The sequence below is a fragment of the Hemitrygon akajei genome, chromosome 22 (genome assembly GCF_048418815.1).
Source record: "Hemitrygon akajei chromosome 22, sHemAka1.3, whole genome shotgun sequence".
Classification (NCBI taxonomy): Eukaryota; Metazoa; Chordata; class Chondrichthyes; order Myliobatiformes; family Dasyatidae; genus Hemitrygon; species Hemitrygon akajei.
This window is the reverse complement of record NC_133145.1, coordinates 41,234,202-41,251,359: the sequence shown is the minus strand read 5'-3', so window position 1 is coordinate 41,251,359 and position 17,158 is coordinate 41,234,202. Positions and strand designations below refer to the sequence as shown.

The following is a 17,158-nucleotide window of genomic DNA, read 5'->3' as shown; positions in this document are numbered from 1 at the left end:
TTTATTGCCCTAATTGCACTTGAATGTGGTGCTGAGCATCCACCTTGAACAACTGTAATCCTTCAGGTGAATGTGGTCCCATTGTGTTGAGATTACAGTCTTACAGGTGAGCTGAGATGGCTGCATGTGCTGCTGAGTTTATATCTCATACATTCTGCATCCTGTTTTGCAGTGAAAGAAATCATACTTACTGCATTCTTGCATATAGTAGAGCAATGAACATAATTTTAATAACCAGTGTTCACAAAAATAGTACTTTTGATGGAGGGGTGTTATTTTTGCAATCTACTCAATTGTTTTACATTTTTTTAAAAAATTGCCTTTATCTACATTCTTAGTGATACATCCATCATGTACTTTACAGTTAAAGCTGTATTTCTAAATACACATCCTCAATTACTGAAGTTAGAATCATTTTACAATGTTCAGTATGAGTAAACTACCCAATCCGGTATTTGTAACACCTTATACTTTTTGCTTCAGAATTTAGTTCACACTGTCTTTAATCACGTAGATTATAATTTCTAATCTTTGCAGTTTTTGTTGAATGTTTCTGTTTTGTTCCTGTACCTTTTACACAATAAGGTTTTGTCTTGATCTGTACTTCAGCTTTAGACCCTCGAACGGTGAACCTTGGGTCCATTCCAGCCTTTTTTATGGCAACATTATCTTGCAGAGACTGCATTGATATTGATCTTATACCACCATCAGCATTATCATCTAGGAGAGAAAAAATATACATTTCAAAATGAATAACTTGAGGATGGTTTGAATTAAGTAATTTCTTAAATTAGACAAGGATGTCCCTTGGTGTTATATAGCAGAGATGAAAATCCAATAAATCATGAAATAATGAAGCTCATTTCAAAGTGCCATTAGCTTCCTGCATTAACTCTATCACACATCTGTCTGCAGAAAACTTTTTAATGTAGAGTTTGTAATTTGAAGCCATTTAGATATAATATGCTGTAGTTGTAAGGGTGAGGTGTATCATAATTGTAGATAAAGTCAATCAATCACAACTAAATAATATAATTTTTTAAATGAGAATTGCGAATAACTGGGGTACAATTACTTCTGTTTGGTAATATTATTTAATGATAAGAAAATGTATTTTCTCCAGTTCTCTGGGGGTTTAACATTGAATTCACTCATTTTCCAGATTGCAACTGAGGGTAAGGATGATATTTCATGCCAGTCTTTAATTGTCCTGAGAAAATTATAGAGATTTTCTTTCTTAAACAGCTATTTTTTTTTTTGCAGTAGTTTGATTTAAACAAGAGCAGCTTGCTGACATAACAGTTATGTCAGAGTCAAACAAAAACTCCAGGTGTGTTTTTACAACAACTCAACAAGTAAATAACCACTTTTCATTTTCACTTATAATAATATTTTATTTCCAGATCTCATCATAGAAATTTGAGTTCTTTCCTTAAGATTACTGGATTGGATCTCTGTCTCAATCACACTACACCATGTTCCTAATATTAGCAATGTATTAAAATAGTATTATTGTATTATTCTACTTTTATTAATGTATTAATACAATAAAATAATATAGTATTAATGTATTATTCTACTTTTGCCACATCTTCCCTTCTCCTTAACTGTCCAGTCAAAATTTCCCCAGAGGTTCCTATTGTGATAAACATAATTCTCAAGAACTTCTGCCATCTCCAACAGGATCCCACCACCAAGCACATCTTTCCCTCGCCTCCACTTTCCACAGGGATCGCTCCCTACGTGACTCCCTTGACCATTTGTTCCTCCCCACTGATCTCCCTCCTGGCACCTTTCCTTGCAAGCATATTGTGATACGCCTGCCCCCTACACCTCCTCCCTCACTATCATTCAGGGCCCTAAAGTCCTCCCAAGTGTGGTGGCACTTCACTTGTTGGGGTCATATACTGTATCTGGTGTTCCCAGTGTGGCCTCCTGTATATCGGTGAGACCCGACACAGATTGGGCGACTGCGTTGCCAAGCACCTACGCTCTGTCCGCCAGAAGAAGCAGGATCACCCAGTGGCCGCCCATTTTAATTTCATTTCCCATTCCAATATGTCAATTCACGGCCTCCTCTACTGTCATGATGAGGCCAGACTCAGGTTGGAGAAACAACACCTTATATTCCATCTGGGGGGCCTCCAACCTGATGGCATGAACATTGATGTATCGATTTCTCAAACTTCTAGTAATGCCCCCCTTCACCATTCCCCATCCCCTTTTCCCTCTCTCACCTTATCTGCTTGCCTACCCATCGCCTCCATCTGGTGCTCACCCTCCCTTTTCTTTCTTCCATGGCTTTCTGCCCTCTCCTATTAGGTCCACTTCTCCAACCCTGTATCTCTTTCACCAATCAACTTCCCAGCTCTTCACTTCACTCTCCCCCTCCCAGTTTCACCTATCACCTTGTGTTTCTCTCTCCTCTCCCCCCACCTTTAAAATCTATTCCTCATCTTTTTTTCTCCAGTTCTGCTGAAGGGTCTCGGCCCGAAACATCGACTGCATTCTTTTCCACAGATACTGCCTGGCCTGCTGAGTTCCTCCAGCATTTTCTGTGCATTGCTTGGATTTCCAGCATCTGCAGATTTTCTCTTGTTTGTGATCAATCATTCTCTAGTTTCTTTCTCATATCGTCAATGCTGCAGGCTCATTTTGTCCATTGCACACCTCTTGATTTTTATTCCATCTAAATTAATGATCACTTGGCTTCTCTCCTCCTTCCCCACCAATCTTGTCCATTATAGCTGATATTACTTAAACAACCCTTAAATGTATTGTTTTAGCAAGCTACACTGTGTAACCTTAACCTCCCTTCTTCCTGAAACCCTTGTGGATGCTGCCAACTTTCTAATCTACATTCATCTTTTCTGTAATCCATTCGCTCCAGTCAGAATTCTGCTTCAGCCAGGTTAACATCAATTTCCTGTAAATGGATCTATCCTTGGCCCAGTTTGATTTCTCATCTTTATGCTGCCCCTTCTTGACAATATCTAAAATCCTGTCAGGTTCTAAGTGTAACATACAAGAAATGCTGGAGGAACTCCCTAGATCAGGCAGCATCTATGAGACAAATGAACAATTTACGTTTTGGGTCGAGACCCTTCATCAGGACTGGAAAGGGAAAAAAAAACAAAAGTCATAATAAAAAGGTGAGGGGAGGGGGAGGAGAATGAAATGGTGGGTGATAGGTGGATCCAGATGGGAGGAAGAGAAAAATTGGGAATACTGTGAGAAGCTGGGAGATGATAGGTGGAAGAGGAAAAGTCCTGAAGAAGAAGAAATCTGATAGGAGATAACAGTAGACTATGTTTCTGTGTGCATAGCAATGATACTCAACTACATCTCAATATTGCCACTCTTGACTCCTCCAATTGTCAGCCTTTGATGGTTGACATCCAGCCAGGTGAGGCACTATAAACTTTCAGTGAAACATTGTGAAGACAAATGACATTGCTTTTGGGCAGAATCTGAATACTGCACAATGGTGTTTTATTTAACCTTGAGCTGAGCTTTCAAGTCTTCCATCTTTATGATATTCAAAGTCTATTCTTGCTTCCTGACCATGCTTTTATTTCTAATAGAATCAATTACTGCAATGCTCTTCTGATCTCCATCACCTTATAAAATGGAAACTGTCCAATACTCTACTCACACATCCTAATTCAGAATGCAGATCATTCACCATCTCAATGATTATGAATTTACATCAATTATCAGCCCCTAAAATTCAAGTTTCTCTGTTAGCTTTACCATACCTCCTCAGCCATCCTCTATTTCCTTTACCATACCACTGAGCAGCCATACCTCATTACCCAGGTCGTAATAATAAAGTTCTATCCTTAGAACTTTCTACTTCTCTCTCTCTCTACATTTTGTTTTAACACTTGCCTTCTGACATTGCTTTTTTGGTTCACTAATTTAACATGCAATCTTTTTAATATGTATCCTTATGAATAACTATGTTACCAGCACTATAAATGCCAACTACTATTTCATTAACAAATGCTCGGGTTGCCAGGTAACTCTTCTTCCAGGTAAAAGCCAAATTGGATTGGTTGCTTTTAAGTCATTTACCACTTTTTCTTGCTAGAATCAATTAAAAAGGATACTCTAGTTGGAAGAGGTAAAAACACCAGCAATTCTGCACACACCTCTAATTACTTTTATTACTTCAGTCTCTGAAAACAACTTTTTTCTCATTTATTATCACTAATGTACATGTCATGAAATTAGTGGTCTTGCAGCAGCAGTACATTGCAAGCACAAGGTTACTATAAATTACAAAATAAATAGTGCAAAAAAAAAGTACTGATCATCGGTTCATGAATCAATCAGAAATGTGATGGTGGAGGGGAAGGAGGAAGCTGTTCCTAAATTATTGGGTGGGTCTTTATGCTCCTGTACCTCCTCCCTGGTGGTAGTAACAAAAAGAGGACATGAACTGAATGGTGTGGGTCTTTAGTATCAGATTCCAGGCTATGATACAACCAGAATGTTCTACACTGTATATCTATAGAAATTTACAAGAGGTTTTGGTGCCAAACCAAATCTCCTCAAACTCCTAATGAAGTATAGTTGCAGGCCTGTTTTCTTGATTGAATCAATGTGTTGGGCCCAGCATAGATTCTCTGAGATACTCATGCCCTTTCAACCACTGACCCCTCAATGAGAACTGATGTGTGTTCTCCCTGCTGACAATTATCATATTCAACTAACTTAAGTTAGGTAAATAAGACCATAAGTTATAGGAGCAGATTTAGGCCATTTGGCTCATTGAGCTTGCTGCTTCATTTCATCATGGCTGATCCATTTTCCCTCTCAGCCCCAATATCCTGTCTTCTTCCTATATCTCTCTTCATGCTGTAACTAACCAAGGATCTATCAACCTCTGCCTTAAGTAAACCCAATGACATGGCCTTCACAGCTGTCTGTGGCAACGAATTCCACTGATTTAGATTAGATTAGATTCAACTTTATTGTCATTGTGCCGAGTACAGATACAAAGCCAAATGAAATGCAGTTAGCATCTAACCAGAAATGCAAAGAATAGTGTAATTTACAAAATAACTGCAAATAAAAAGTACTACAGCACACAAATATAAAAGTACTGAGACAGTACAATATGGGTGCAATACTGTTTAGTGCTGTGATGTGAGGTTCAGCAGGGTCACAGCCTCAGGGAAGAAGCTTTACCTGGATGGGAGGAGAGTAAAAAGTCCATGGTTAGGGTGAGATGCATCCTTGATAATGCTTTTCGCCCTGCCCAGGCAGCCTTTATGGTAGATGCTCTTAATAGTGGGCAATTGGGTGCCGATAATCCGCTGGGCAGTTTTCACCACATGCTGGAGTGCTTTGCAGTCCGATACGGGACAATTGCCATACCACACTGAGATGCAGTTGGTGAGTACGCTCTCAATAGTACAGCAGTCAGTATCCTGGGACAGAGGTGAGCTTTCTTGATACTCCGCAGGAAATAAAGGCGCTGTTGCGCCTTTTTGATCAGGATGGAGGAGTTCAGGGACCAGGTGAGATCCTCGGAAATGTGGACACCAAGGAACTTGAAGCTTGATACAGCTCCATTGATGTAGATGGGGATGTGCATGTGGCTCCTCGCATGCCTGAAGTCCACAATGATCTCCTTGGTCTTCTGGATGTTAAGGGCCAGGTTGTTGTTGGCACACCACGCAGCCAGGTTCTGGACCTCATCCCTGTAGGCCGTCTCATCATCCTCTCTGATCAGGCCAATCACCGTGGTGTCGTCTGCGAACTTGATTATGGAGTTAGAACCATGTACAGGAACGCAGTCATAGGTGAAAAGGGAGTACGGAAGAGGGCTCAGCACACAGCCTTGAGGGACACCAGTGTTCAGGTTGAGAGTGGAGGAGGGGAGGTTGTCTAACTTAACAGATTGGGGTCTGTTAGTCAGAAAGTCCAAGGCCCAATTGAAGAGGGATGAGCTGACACCAAGCTGGCGAAGTTTGACAATCAGCTTGGGGGGGGGGGGGTGTCACAGTATTGAATGCTGAACTAAAGTCAATGAACAGCATTCTGATTTAAGAGTTGGGCTGTCCAGGTGGGTCAGGGCAGAGTGAAGTGTCGTGGAGATGACATCTTCTGTTGACCAGTTGGTGCGATAGGCAAATTGATGGGGGTCCAGGGTAGTGGGCAGACAGGATTTCAGATGTGATAGAATCAGTCTCTCAAAGCACTTTGCAATGATGGGGGTAAGTGCAACTGGACGGAAGTCATTCAGGCCCGTGGCAGTGGAATGCTTCGGCACTGGCACGATGGTGGCAATCTTGAAGCTTGTGGGGACAACTGCCTGGGCCAGGGACAGATTGAAAATGTCCATGAAGACCCCGGCCAACTGCCCTGCACAGACTCTGAGCACACGGCCAGGTATTCCATCCAGACCAGCTGCCTTCCGTACATTCACCCTGCTCAGGGTGGTGCAAACATCAGAGGTGGAAATTGAGAGAGGCAGTTCACCAGGTGGAAAATCTGCTTTGAGGGTGACCTCCTTGTTCTCTTAGTCAAAGCGAGCGTAGAAGTAATTGAGCTCATCAGGGAGTGAAGCAGAGCTGGAAGGGGGCACAGTAATAGGTGATTTGAAGTCTGTAATGACCTGTATGCCATGCCACATGCGCCGGGGGTCTGAGGAGCTGAAATGCTCCTCAATTCTCTGTTTGTATATGTGTTTAGACTGAAAGATTCCCCTCTTCAGGTTGGCCCTGGCTGTGCTGTAAGCCTCCCGGTCTCCAGACCTGAAGGCCGAATCTCTGGCTTTGAGCAGGAAGTGAACCTCTCTGTTCATCCATGGTTTTTGATTGGGGAAAACTTTTGTTTTTGTGATGTCACTCTATCTACACACTTGTTGATGTGCTCAAGGACAGAGTTGGTATATAAGTCAATGTTAATCTGAGAGTCTGTGGTGGCATGGGCCGCTAATGTGCTCCAGTCTGTGTGCTGGAATTGGTGCTGAAGAGCAGAGTCAGCACCCTCCAGCCAGATCTTAATAGTCTTCATTGTGGGTTTCACACGTTTAATGACCGGGCTATACTTGGGAAGCAGAAACAATGAAAGGTGGTCGTCCTGTCCCAGGTGGGGGAGGGTAGTGGCTTTGTAAGCATCAGCCACATTTGTGTAGACATAACCTTCCAGCATCTGCAGATTTCCTAGTGTTTGCTCTTTTTATTTCCCCTTGTGGTGCATGATACATTTTGGTAAAATCTTGGAAGGTTATAATGATTAAAGTCCCCAGCGACAATTAAGACTCCGTCTGGATGCAATGTCTGCAGCTTGCTAATAGTGGCACTGAGGGCTTTCATGGCTACTTTAGCATTAGCATCCAGTGGTACATAAACTGCAACAGCAATGATGCATGTAAACTGTCGCGGTTGATAAAAAAGGTCTGCACTTAATAATCAGGTATTCCAGATCAGCAGAGCAATAAGTGTCAGCAATGGTAGAGTTAGTACACCACGATCTATTCACATAGATGCATAAACCATCTCCCCTACTTTTACCTGTCACTGTTGCAGCTCTGTCAGCCCTGAAGACCAAGCGCCCTTCCAGTTCCACCACGTTGTTTGGGACATCACTGTTTAGCCATGTCTCCGTAAAAAACATGACGGAATTTCTGTGGCTAAAGAAATTCCTCCTCATCTCAGTTCTAAAAGGAAGACCCCCTATTTGGAGGCTGTGTCCTCTGGTCTTAGACTCCCCCACCATAGAAAACTTCCTTCTTACATCCACTCTACTGTGGCCTTTCAACATTTGATAGGTTCGTTGAGGTCATCCCTCATTCTTCTGAATTCCAATGAGTAGAGGTCCAGGGCCATCAAACGCTCTTAATATGATGAGCCTTTCAATCCCAGAATCATTTTCATGAACCTCCTCTGAAGCCTCTCCAATGTCAGCACATCCTTTCTAAGATAAGGGGCCCAAAACTGTTCACAATACTCTAAGTGATATCTCACCAATGCTTTATAAAGCCTCAACATTATATCATTGTTTTTATATTCTAGTCCTCTTGAAATGAATGCTAACATCACATCTGCCTTCCTCGCCACAGACTCAACCTGCAAACTAACCTTTAGGGAATCCTGCACAAGGACTCCCAAGTCCCTTTGCACCTGGATTTTTGAGTTTTCTCTCCATGTAGAAAATAGTCTATCTTTTTATTTTTTCTACCAAAGTGCATGACCATACACTTTCCAACACTGTATACCATCTGTCACTTCTTTGCCCATTCTCCTAATCTATCGAAGTCCTTCTGTAGCCTCTTTATTTCCTCAAAACTATCTGCCCCTCCACCTATCTTTGTATAATGCACAAACCTGGACACAAAGCCATTAATTCCATCATCTAAGTCATTGACATCTGATGTAAAAAGAAGCGGTACCAACACCAGAGAAGGCTCCCTTTATTCCCATTCTTTGCTTCCTGCCAATTAGCCAGTGTTTTATCCATGTACACAACATCAACCAATTCTCCTTTGTCTGTACTGATTGTTATTTTTTCCAAAGAATTCCAATAGATTTGCCAGGCAAGATTTTCCCTTGGGGAAACCATGCTGACTATGGCCTATTTTATCACTTGCCTCCAAGTACTCAGAAACCTCACCCTGAACAATCAACTCCCAACACCTTCCCAACCACTAAGGTCCGACTAGCTGGTCTATAAATTCCTTTCTTCTGCCTCTCTCCCTTCTTGAAGAGTGGAGTGACATTTGCAATTTTCCATTCCTCTGGAACCACGCCAGAATCAATTGATTCTTGACAGATCATTACTAATGCCTCCACAATCTCTTCAGCCACCTCTTTCAGACTCTGAGGTGTATACCATCTGGTCCAGGTGACTAATCTACCTTCAGGCTTTTCAGTTTCCCCAAGAACCTTCTCCCTGGTAATGGCAACTTCACATACTTCTGCCCCCGATGCTATTAAACTTTGTTATACTGCTAGTGCTTTCCACACAAACCTTATTACACAAAACCTGACCACAAAAAACCTTATTGATTCAAGCTACTTGCAAGTTTATTGTATCAACTTTGTTGCATCAATGCAAATATTCACACAAGCTATGTTGACCCTGCACCAACAATTTCTTAATACATTTGGTCTTTTGTACCAGTACTCACTCAAACCACTTCTACTTAAAACACAAAATAAGAGATCTCCTGTTGGCCAAATGATTTATTCTTCTTCTCCAACCCCAGGAATGGAAGTCTTCCTTATGATAGTTACACTCTGGAGTTCTCATTGCTCCACCTCTGAAAATTCAATATTATTATTTTTTTCTCTATCAGTTCTGCACCATTATACTGCAATTCTGTTGGTTCTGATTTATCAGGCTAGCCTGCATCCACTTTTTTTGTCTCTGTCCCAAAGCTACAGCTATTAGCTCACTACTCTTTTCACAAATAAGGAAATGCCTCTGCTATCATTCCTTTGATTTTCCACCTTCTATTAGCCCATTTAACACCAATTACATCCAGCTGAAGTCAAACACTGGACTCAGGTTATTTCAGTTCATGGACACAAATTATTCTTGTCATAAACCTGTGCTGATTCTTCCACCTTATCAAAGGGCATCTCACAAATACCTTCTTATTTATCTGGTTATCGTTCTGACCACTTTTGAATGCTTCAATCCAGTTCACAAGAAGGTGGTTGCAAGAACAGTTCCAACAAAAGGACAGCCTGCATTCTTTCACCACATGGCAAAAACAAAGATGTTTGTTAGGTCTATTCATCCACTGCCCTTGGACTTCTTACAGCTAGTTGTTTTGCATATTTTAAATTTCTTTAGGCGAACATTCAATGTGAGAGCATACGTCAGGAGGGTGAAACCATGGAAGGTATCTGGTCCAGATGGAGTAAGATACTAAAGGTCTGTGCTGACCAACTGGCTGCAGCGTTCACCGATATCTTTAAACTCTCACTTTGATATTCTGAGGTACCCACCTGCTTCAAGCAGGCTTCAATTATACCAGTGCTAAGAAGTAAATTTATTATCAAAGTACATATATGTCACCATATACAACCCTGAGATTAATTTTATTGCAGTGAATATTCAATAAATCTATTAACCACTGTAGAATCAATGAAAGATTGCACAAACGGTGAACAACCAGTGTGCAAAAGACATCAAACTGTATAAAAACAAAAAGAAAGAAAATACCAAATAATAATAATAATAAACAAATGAATAATAAATATTGAGAACATGAGATGAAGAGTACTTGAAAGACAGAACATAGGTTGTGAAAACAGTTCAGTGATGGAGGCAAGTGAAGTTGAGTGAAGTTATCCTCTCTGGTTCAAAAGCCCGATGGTTGAAGGGTAATAACTGTTCCAGAACCTGGTGGTGTGAGTCCTGAGACTCCTGTACCTCCTTCCAGATGGCAGCAGTGAGAATAGAGCATGATCTGGGTGGTGGGAATCCCTTATGATGGATGCATATTATAATGAAAAACGTGGTAACCTGCCTCAATGACTATTGTCCAGTAGCACGTACACCCTCTGTGTGAAGTGTTTTGACAGATTGGTGATGAAACACATCAATTCCTGCCTGAGAAGAAACTTGGATCTGTTCCAATTTGCTTTTTATCGCTATTTCATTGTTTCTTCACTCAACCCTAGATCATCAGGACAGCAAAGATGCATAGATCAGTATGCTCTTTATCAACTATAACTCGACATTCAACTCTATCACCATCTCAGACTTAATCAATAAGCTTCAAGACCTTGCCCTTAATTTGTCCTTGTGGAACTGGATCCCTAATTTCCTCATTTGCTGATCCCAGTCAGTTCAGATTGGCAACAACATCCCTTTCACAATATCCATCAGCACTGGCTTTGTGATTAGACTCCTACTCTACTCACCTTACACTTATGGCTGTGTGGCTAAGCACAGCTCCAATTCCATATTTATGTTTGCAGATGTCACCACCGTCATTGGCCAAATCAAAGGTGGTGACAAATCAGCATATAGGAGGGAGTTTGAAAATCTGACTGAGTGGTGTCACAAAAACCTCTCAAGACTAAGGAGCTGATTATTGACCTCAAGAGGAGGAAACCTGAGGTGGATGAGTCAGTCCTTATCGGGATATCAGAGGCAGAGAGGGTCAGCAACTTTGGTGTTATCAATTCAGAGGACCTGTCCTGGGCCCACCCCATGTAGAATTTTGAGGAAAGCACGGCAGCACCTCTACTTCCTACTTTTCTGCCAGATGCTCCAGATCACAGGAACAGGACTAAGGCAGAAATATCACACATGCGCCTTTGCTTTTAAGATACTATCCATGCTTATTGTTAATATTATTCAACTACATATACTGTAGATCATATCACTGTTAAAAATTAATAATGGTGTTTTAAAGAAGATTTAAGATTTGCCATTAGCTCAGTATCTGCAGAATAAATAAATATCCAATTCTCGATCCTACTGAGGTAATACACATCTGCTTGAACACCAAGGGAAACCTAGTTTATTTACATTTGATTAAACAACCTGAACAGCATGTACCTAGGGGAAGGATCAGGCTGGATTGTAAGTGCTTTGATTAGTGATACTATATACAGTCACTGTAAAAGATCACAAATTAATAAAGGAATCTCAGCATGAACTATCAAAATCTGGCAGGATCGGCTGAATTGTACACTAAGGTGAACTAATTCCTCTCAGAGTAGAAGGTAAGAAAATTGCTCATAAGAGCAATTCTATCAAAAGTGCTATAAATAAATAAAACTCTAAGAATTTTATAGGTGGCATGGTAGCATAGCGTAATACATGTTCCTGAGACCCGGGTTCAATTCTGCCATTGTTTGTAAGGAGTCTGTATGTTTTCTCCATGAGTGTGTGTGTGTGTTTCCTCTTACATTCCTACGGGTCAGTAGGTTAATTGGTAACATGGGTGTAATTGGGAGCCATGGGCTCATTAGGCTGGCAGAGCCTGTTACAATGCTGTATCTCTGAATAAAAATAATAAATAAATTAAAAGAAAACTTAAATAGAAATTGGTCATTCAATTTCTCGGGTCTGCTCTGCTATTCAATTAACTCACAACCTATTCAATTATTCACAACTTCCCTGCATTAAGCTTCTTTGATTTTCTTGGTATTACAAAAATCTGTTTTTCTTTATCTTCAATATACTAATTAAAAAAATTATTTAGCAATACAGCGTGGAAAAGTTCCTTCTGACCCTTTGAGTCACTCAGCTCAGTAACCCTTAATTTAAACACCGTCTAATCATGGAAAATTTACAATGACCAATTAACCTACTAACCAGTATATCTCTGGATTGGAAGGAAACCAGATTGTGAATACAAAGGAGCTGGTTAAAAAGCCTCGGGAAGACATGGATGAATGGAGTGAGTGGGTGAAAATGTAGCAAGATGTGCTGAAAACAGAAAAACAGAGCAGTTTTAAAATAATAAAGGTTGGGTAGCAAATTCTGGTCCTGCTCATTGATCTAAAGCATTTCTCTCTGCTGATGCCGCTTGACTTGCTGACTATTCCAAACGTTTTCTGTTTTTAGTTCAGATTTGCAGTAACTTTAGTAATTTACTTTTGGTTCACTTTTTTGTACTTTACTTGAAATTATAGTGAGAATGTGGGATCCATTGATATTATTATGAACAATTGGGTATCTACCTCTGCATATTTTCTACATATCTTGTATACTACAATTCACTGACTATTACCAGATCCCACCAATTTATTTACTCAGGAGAACTCCATTTTCATAATTTCTAATTACTTAATCATTAAGCATGTAATTTTATTCATTTCTGAGTTAGTTCTGTTTTCAGCTGCATTGGAACATAAAACTGACAGATGCAACAGCTTCACTTCCAAATAACGGATTTCAATCCAACTGTCAGTTTTATTATGTCCTATTTCATTTTACTTCCCTTTGCCATATATGATCTTACTCAAAAGGAAACACTTTTTAAATTGAAATTTAAAAAACTACAGATAACACAAAATCCAAAATGAAAGCAGGAACTGCTGGAAATATTCAGCGGTTCAGGTTGCACGTGTGGGAAGCCAGAGTAAATATTTCAGGTCAAGGACCCTTTCTCTTCCTTATCTCATATGGCACCTACTGGAAATTTCTAACCCAAACCAGACAGATTTTTTCCAGACAGGACATTTTTTTCAGACTAGGTTCATTCCTATTAGTAGAAAGTGCAGAATTTCAGAATTTACATGTAATTGTAATCATCTTTCAATTTTTTTTTAGTTAAAGATTTGTATCTTAAAATTGCTGAGCTTACAGAAATAAATAATGTATATTTTGACTGGGATAGTGCTGTGTGGGAATTTGGAGAATAATATAGTGTCTTTCTTTTAAGTTGTTAAATTGAAATGGTTTGGTGTTTTAATAAAGGACAAAACTGGAATACAAAAGCCAATACTTACAAAACAACAGTCTTGGAAATGAGTGGTGATTGCTTCTGACAAGATTACTTATGCAGTTACAAAATGGTTTAGTTTGGATTTGCAGTGTGGTATTTCTTTCATCAGTAATCTTACATTGTTACATAATCTACCTAGTGTAAACAAGCATATACCCAGATTGCTAATAGCTAGTGTATTGAACCTGAATTCTGCTCATCCCACATTTTTGATTAATGATTTATTAATTTGGGTTGTCTGCTGATATGGCAATGTAAATTGCTACCTGATTACTTCAGATGGTCTACAAAATAGATAACCTCTCCACCCAAAGAAAAATATTGAGTAATCAAACTGTCCCTGATTCAGAAGTCCCTGAAGATCTAAAACAAACATGCTACAAAGTAAAATTCAAACCATTCCCAGGGATAATGCTGTAATTTTGTTGCAAAATTTTCAAGTTTTGCACATTCATGCATGAAAATCAAAGTACTTTCCAGTGGGGTAATGAATCACTCTGGACTAAGGAGAACTTGTGTGCCATTCAGTAAGGAAGCAATCTTGGCAAGGAATTTTGTGGGATTTCTCCAATGATCGATGAAATAGTACTAAAAGGAGTAACCATGCATGTGGCTTTGCCTGCGGACACCTGCAAAGCTCAGGTATGATTTCCCCTACAGTCAAACTGTCCTCATTGTGCACACTCATGCTTGAGCACGCACATGGGTTGGAGGCAGGGAAATGTGTGCACCTCTTCAGAAAGTAGTACTAATGATGGCTAGGAACAGAAACCAGCAAATTGTCAACAAACCCATCAGAATGTTTTTTCTGACATGGATCAAATGATCATCATCCTATATGGCAATATGATTTCAATCCTACATCAACCATGCACCTTATCTATGTCTCTCATAATTTTAAACATTTGTATAAAGTTTCCCCTTATTCTCTGATGTTCCGATGAATAAAGACCTAACCTGGCCAACCTCTTCCTACAACTCTGTCATTTTAGTCCTGCTAACATCCTTGTAAATCCTCTCTGAAGTCTTACCAGTTTAAGCATAACTTTCTACAATATGGCGAAGATCAAGAGGAAAGAAGTGTCCTCAAGAGTGAAGGCACAATTGTTGGTGAATGTAGGGTCCAATTCTGCATCTGCAGACTCTGGAGCTGAGACTAATGCAGAACAAATGGTGGACTGCCGTAGCAGAATGAACGCAGCACCATGCAGACACTTGCAACACTTGAGCCTTCTATGAATTGCTACACGTAGTGTATGGTCCGACTCGTCAGATTCAAACCCCTCTATGCTCATCCGACAGCTCCAGCCTGCTGTCGGTGCTGCACACTGCTCTGTATTCTGCCTTGGCTGCTTGGCCAAGACAGCACCACTTGATGAGAGGAGTATTTCTTCTGGAGCAAGTTATGGATTTCAACATCACTTTCATCAAACCAACCCTTGTTTCTTCTTGAGGAATACCCAACTACATCAAGAGCCACATCTTGGATGGCAGTCTTTAGGTGCTCCAATTTCTTTCCTGTGTTGGAGTCTGCACTTGGGGTGCCATTGCTGTTCAGTTTCTCCCTTGGCTTGATCTGGAATACATCTCAGAGTCCAAAGAGCTTATCCAACAGGAGTCTCTTTGACTGTGGTCCCTTTTTCTTATTGCTGGCTTGGCAGCCGGTTTGACTTTTGCCCCGACCAGTCTGTGATTCATATAAAAGGCTCCACTCCGCATGATCCTGATGTGTAGAACGTCCTTTTGGCACACCAGGATGTAGTCCAGGAGGTCCCAGTGTTTGGATTGGGGATGCCTTCAGGTCGTCCTGAATCTAGCTTTCTGTTGAAATAGTGTAGTTGTTACAATCTGGCCTAATTCTTTGCAGAACTCCAGAAGTATCCTCCCATTGTCATTGAAGTTTCCGTCACCCTGATGATCTAAGACTTCCAGCCATACTTTAACATCTCTACACACCTTGGCGTTGAAGGTGCCTAGGATGATGATCTTGTCTGCCTTATATGTTTCTAATAAGAGGGACTTCAGCTCTCCTATGAATGCCTCTTTGACAGTAGGGTCTGCTGGCAGTGTGGGGGTGAAGACGCTTACAAGGGTGATGAATTGGGTGTCTGCAGCAGGAAGACCCTGGGACTTAAGTCGATCTGAGTGTCCGACTGGTAGACTTTGAAGCTTATTGATGATGGTGTTTTTGATCATGAAGCCCACCTGAGAGTCTGTTCTCATTGCTGCTTATGCCTGACCAGAAGATGAGTGTAGCCTGCAACGTGCTCTACTAAAAATTCTTGATTAGTAAATTGTACTTTGTTTATAGCTGCGATATCAATGTCCAGCTGAGCTAGATCTCATGCCACAAGCACTGAGTATCTTTGGGGTTGGTCACCTTTTGTAGAATCCTGCGTTGTGCATACATTCCAGCACACAATTTTGAGGTACGTTGACTTCTTTGATATATCTCCCTTTTTCTTACTGCTTCAGTGGGAGGCCCATTGGCCACAGCAAACCAACCAGGTGGTGATGAGGCAAGTTTTCTCTTGGACCACCTTTTCTAGGTCCGGTTCCATTCAGAGTAAGCAGTGCTATCCTTGAAGAGGGCTGCCAAATGCTGTTGTTGCCTCAGGTCAACAGACGACCCATGAGTCTGAGCCGCCTACATGCAGAGTTGTGGCTGTGACTTTCAGAGTCACACTGAACCTGTTGTTTTGCTCCTTCTCCATCACTGGAGGATTTTTCTTCCTGCCAACACTCCTAGGCTAGGTTTATAGTAAGGAATGGTGCACATGGACTGATTCCACTCTTTAGGACGGGGGATGTTCCCCAATGCGATGACTAAAGCAACCACAACGCTGTAGGTTGAGTATTGGAGTTTTCCTTCTCCTAGGCAAACTGTCTGGCACGGCTAACGACACCTGCCCAGGTTTGGAATCAGAGTTGTCCTTCTCCTAGGCTGGCTGCCAGCCAAGGTTGTTGAGACCAGCCTGCCTGCCCAGTTATACTGCTAGACACTTGGTCAGTAAGAAAAGGGATGCCACATGAAAGCACTGCTATGGGCACAGTAGCATAGGAAGGCCATATGCGAGTGACCTCCTGTATGGCAAGCCAAACAGTGGTCCTGCAGTGATCACTACACCTGGAAAGGACAGACTATGGGAGATACTTCACCTTTCTTAAGTGAGCAGGACGTCCAGCCCATGAATCACCCGTCCCCACTCTACGTGCAGCCCAACAACAATTTATCCAACTGTAACATAATGTCCCAATGCCTATACTCAATGCTTTGAAAGATGAATATGTTTTTCACCACTCTACCTACCTGTGACACTGCTTTCAACAAGTTATGAACTTGTACTCCTGGGTTCCTATATTCCATTATACCCCATCGTGCCCTATCATTCATAGTGTCAGTTCTATGCTTTCCACAGTGCATCACATCGCATTTATAGTTATTGAAATCCATTTGCCATTCCTCAGCCAACTTCCCTAACTGATCAACCTTCTTCACTATCAGTAACACCTCATTATTTCATGTCATGTGCAAACTTACTATTCAAACTTTACATATTTGCATCCAAATCATATATAACAAAGGTCCCAACATCACTAGTCATGGACCTTCATTCTGAGAAACAATTCTGTTTCCTATATCTGAACCAACTAGCTTTCCCTGGATTCCATGAGAGGTAACTTTCCAGACCAGTTACCAAGCAAGACCATGTTGAAGGCTTTCTT

The 17,158-nt window shown here is 41.0% G+C and overlaps 1 protein-coding gene across 4 annotated transcripts in view; it reads right to left on the bottom strand.

The window, feature by feature from the left end:
- Nucleotides 1-203: 203 nt before the first annotated feature.
- ccdc57 (coiled-coil domain containing 57) overlaps nucleotides 204-17,158 on the bottom strand; it is a 161,892-nt gene continuing 144,937 nt past the window's right edge. For all 4 annotated transcript variants that reach the window (XM_073026074.1, XM_073026075.1, XM_073026076.1 and 1 more), the window contains one exon: nucleotides 204-720. In XM_073026074.1, the coding sequence (XP_072882175.1) occupies nucleotides 503-720 (218 nt within the window). In that variant the 3' untranslated portion in view covers nucleotides 204-502. The remainder of the gene's footprint in view (nucleotides 721-17,158) is intronic.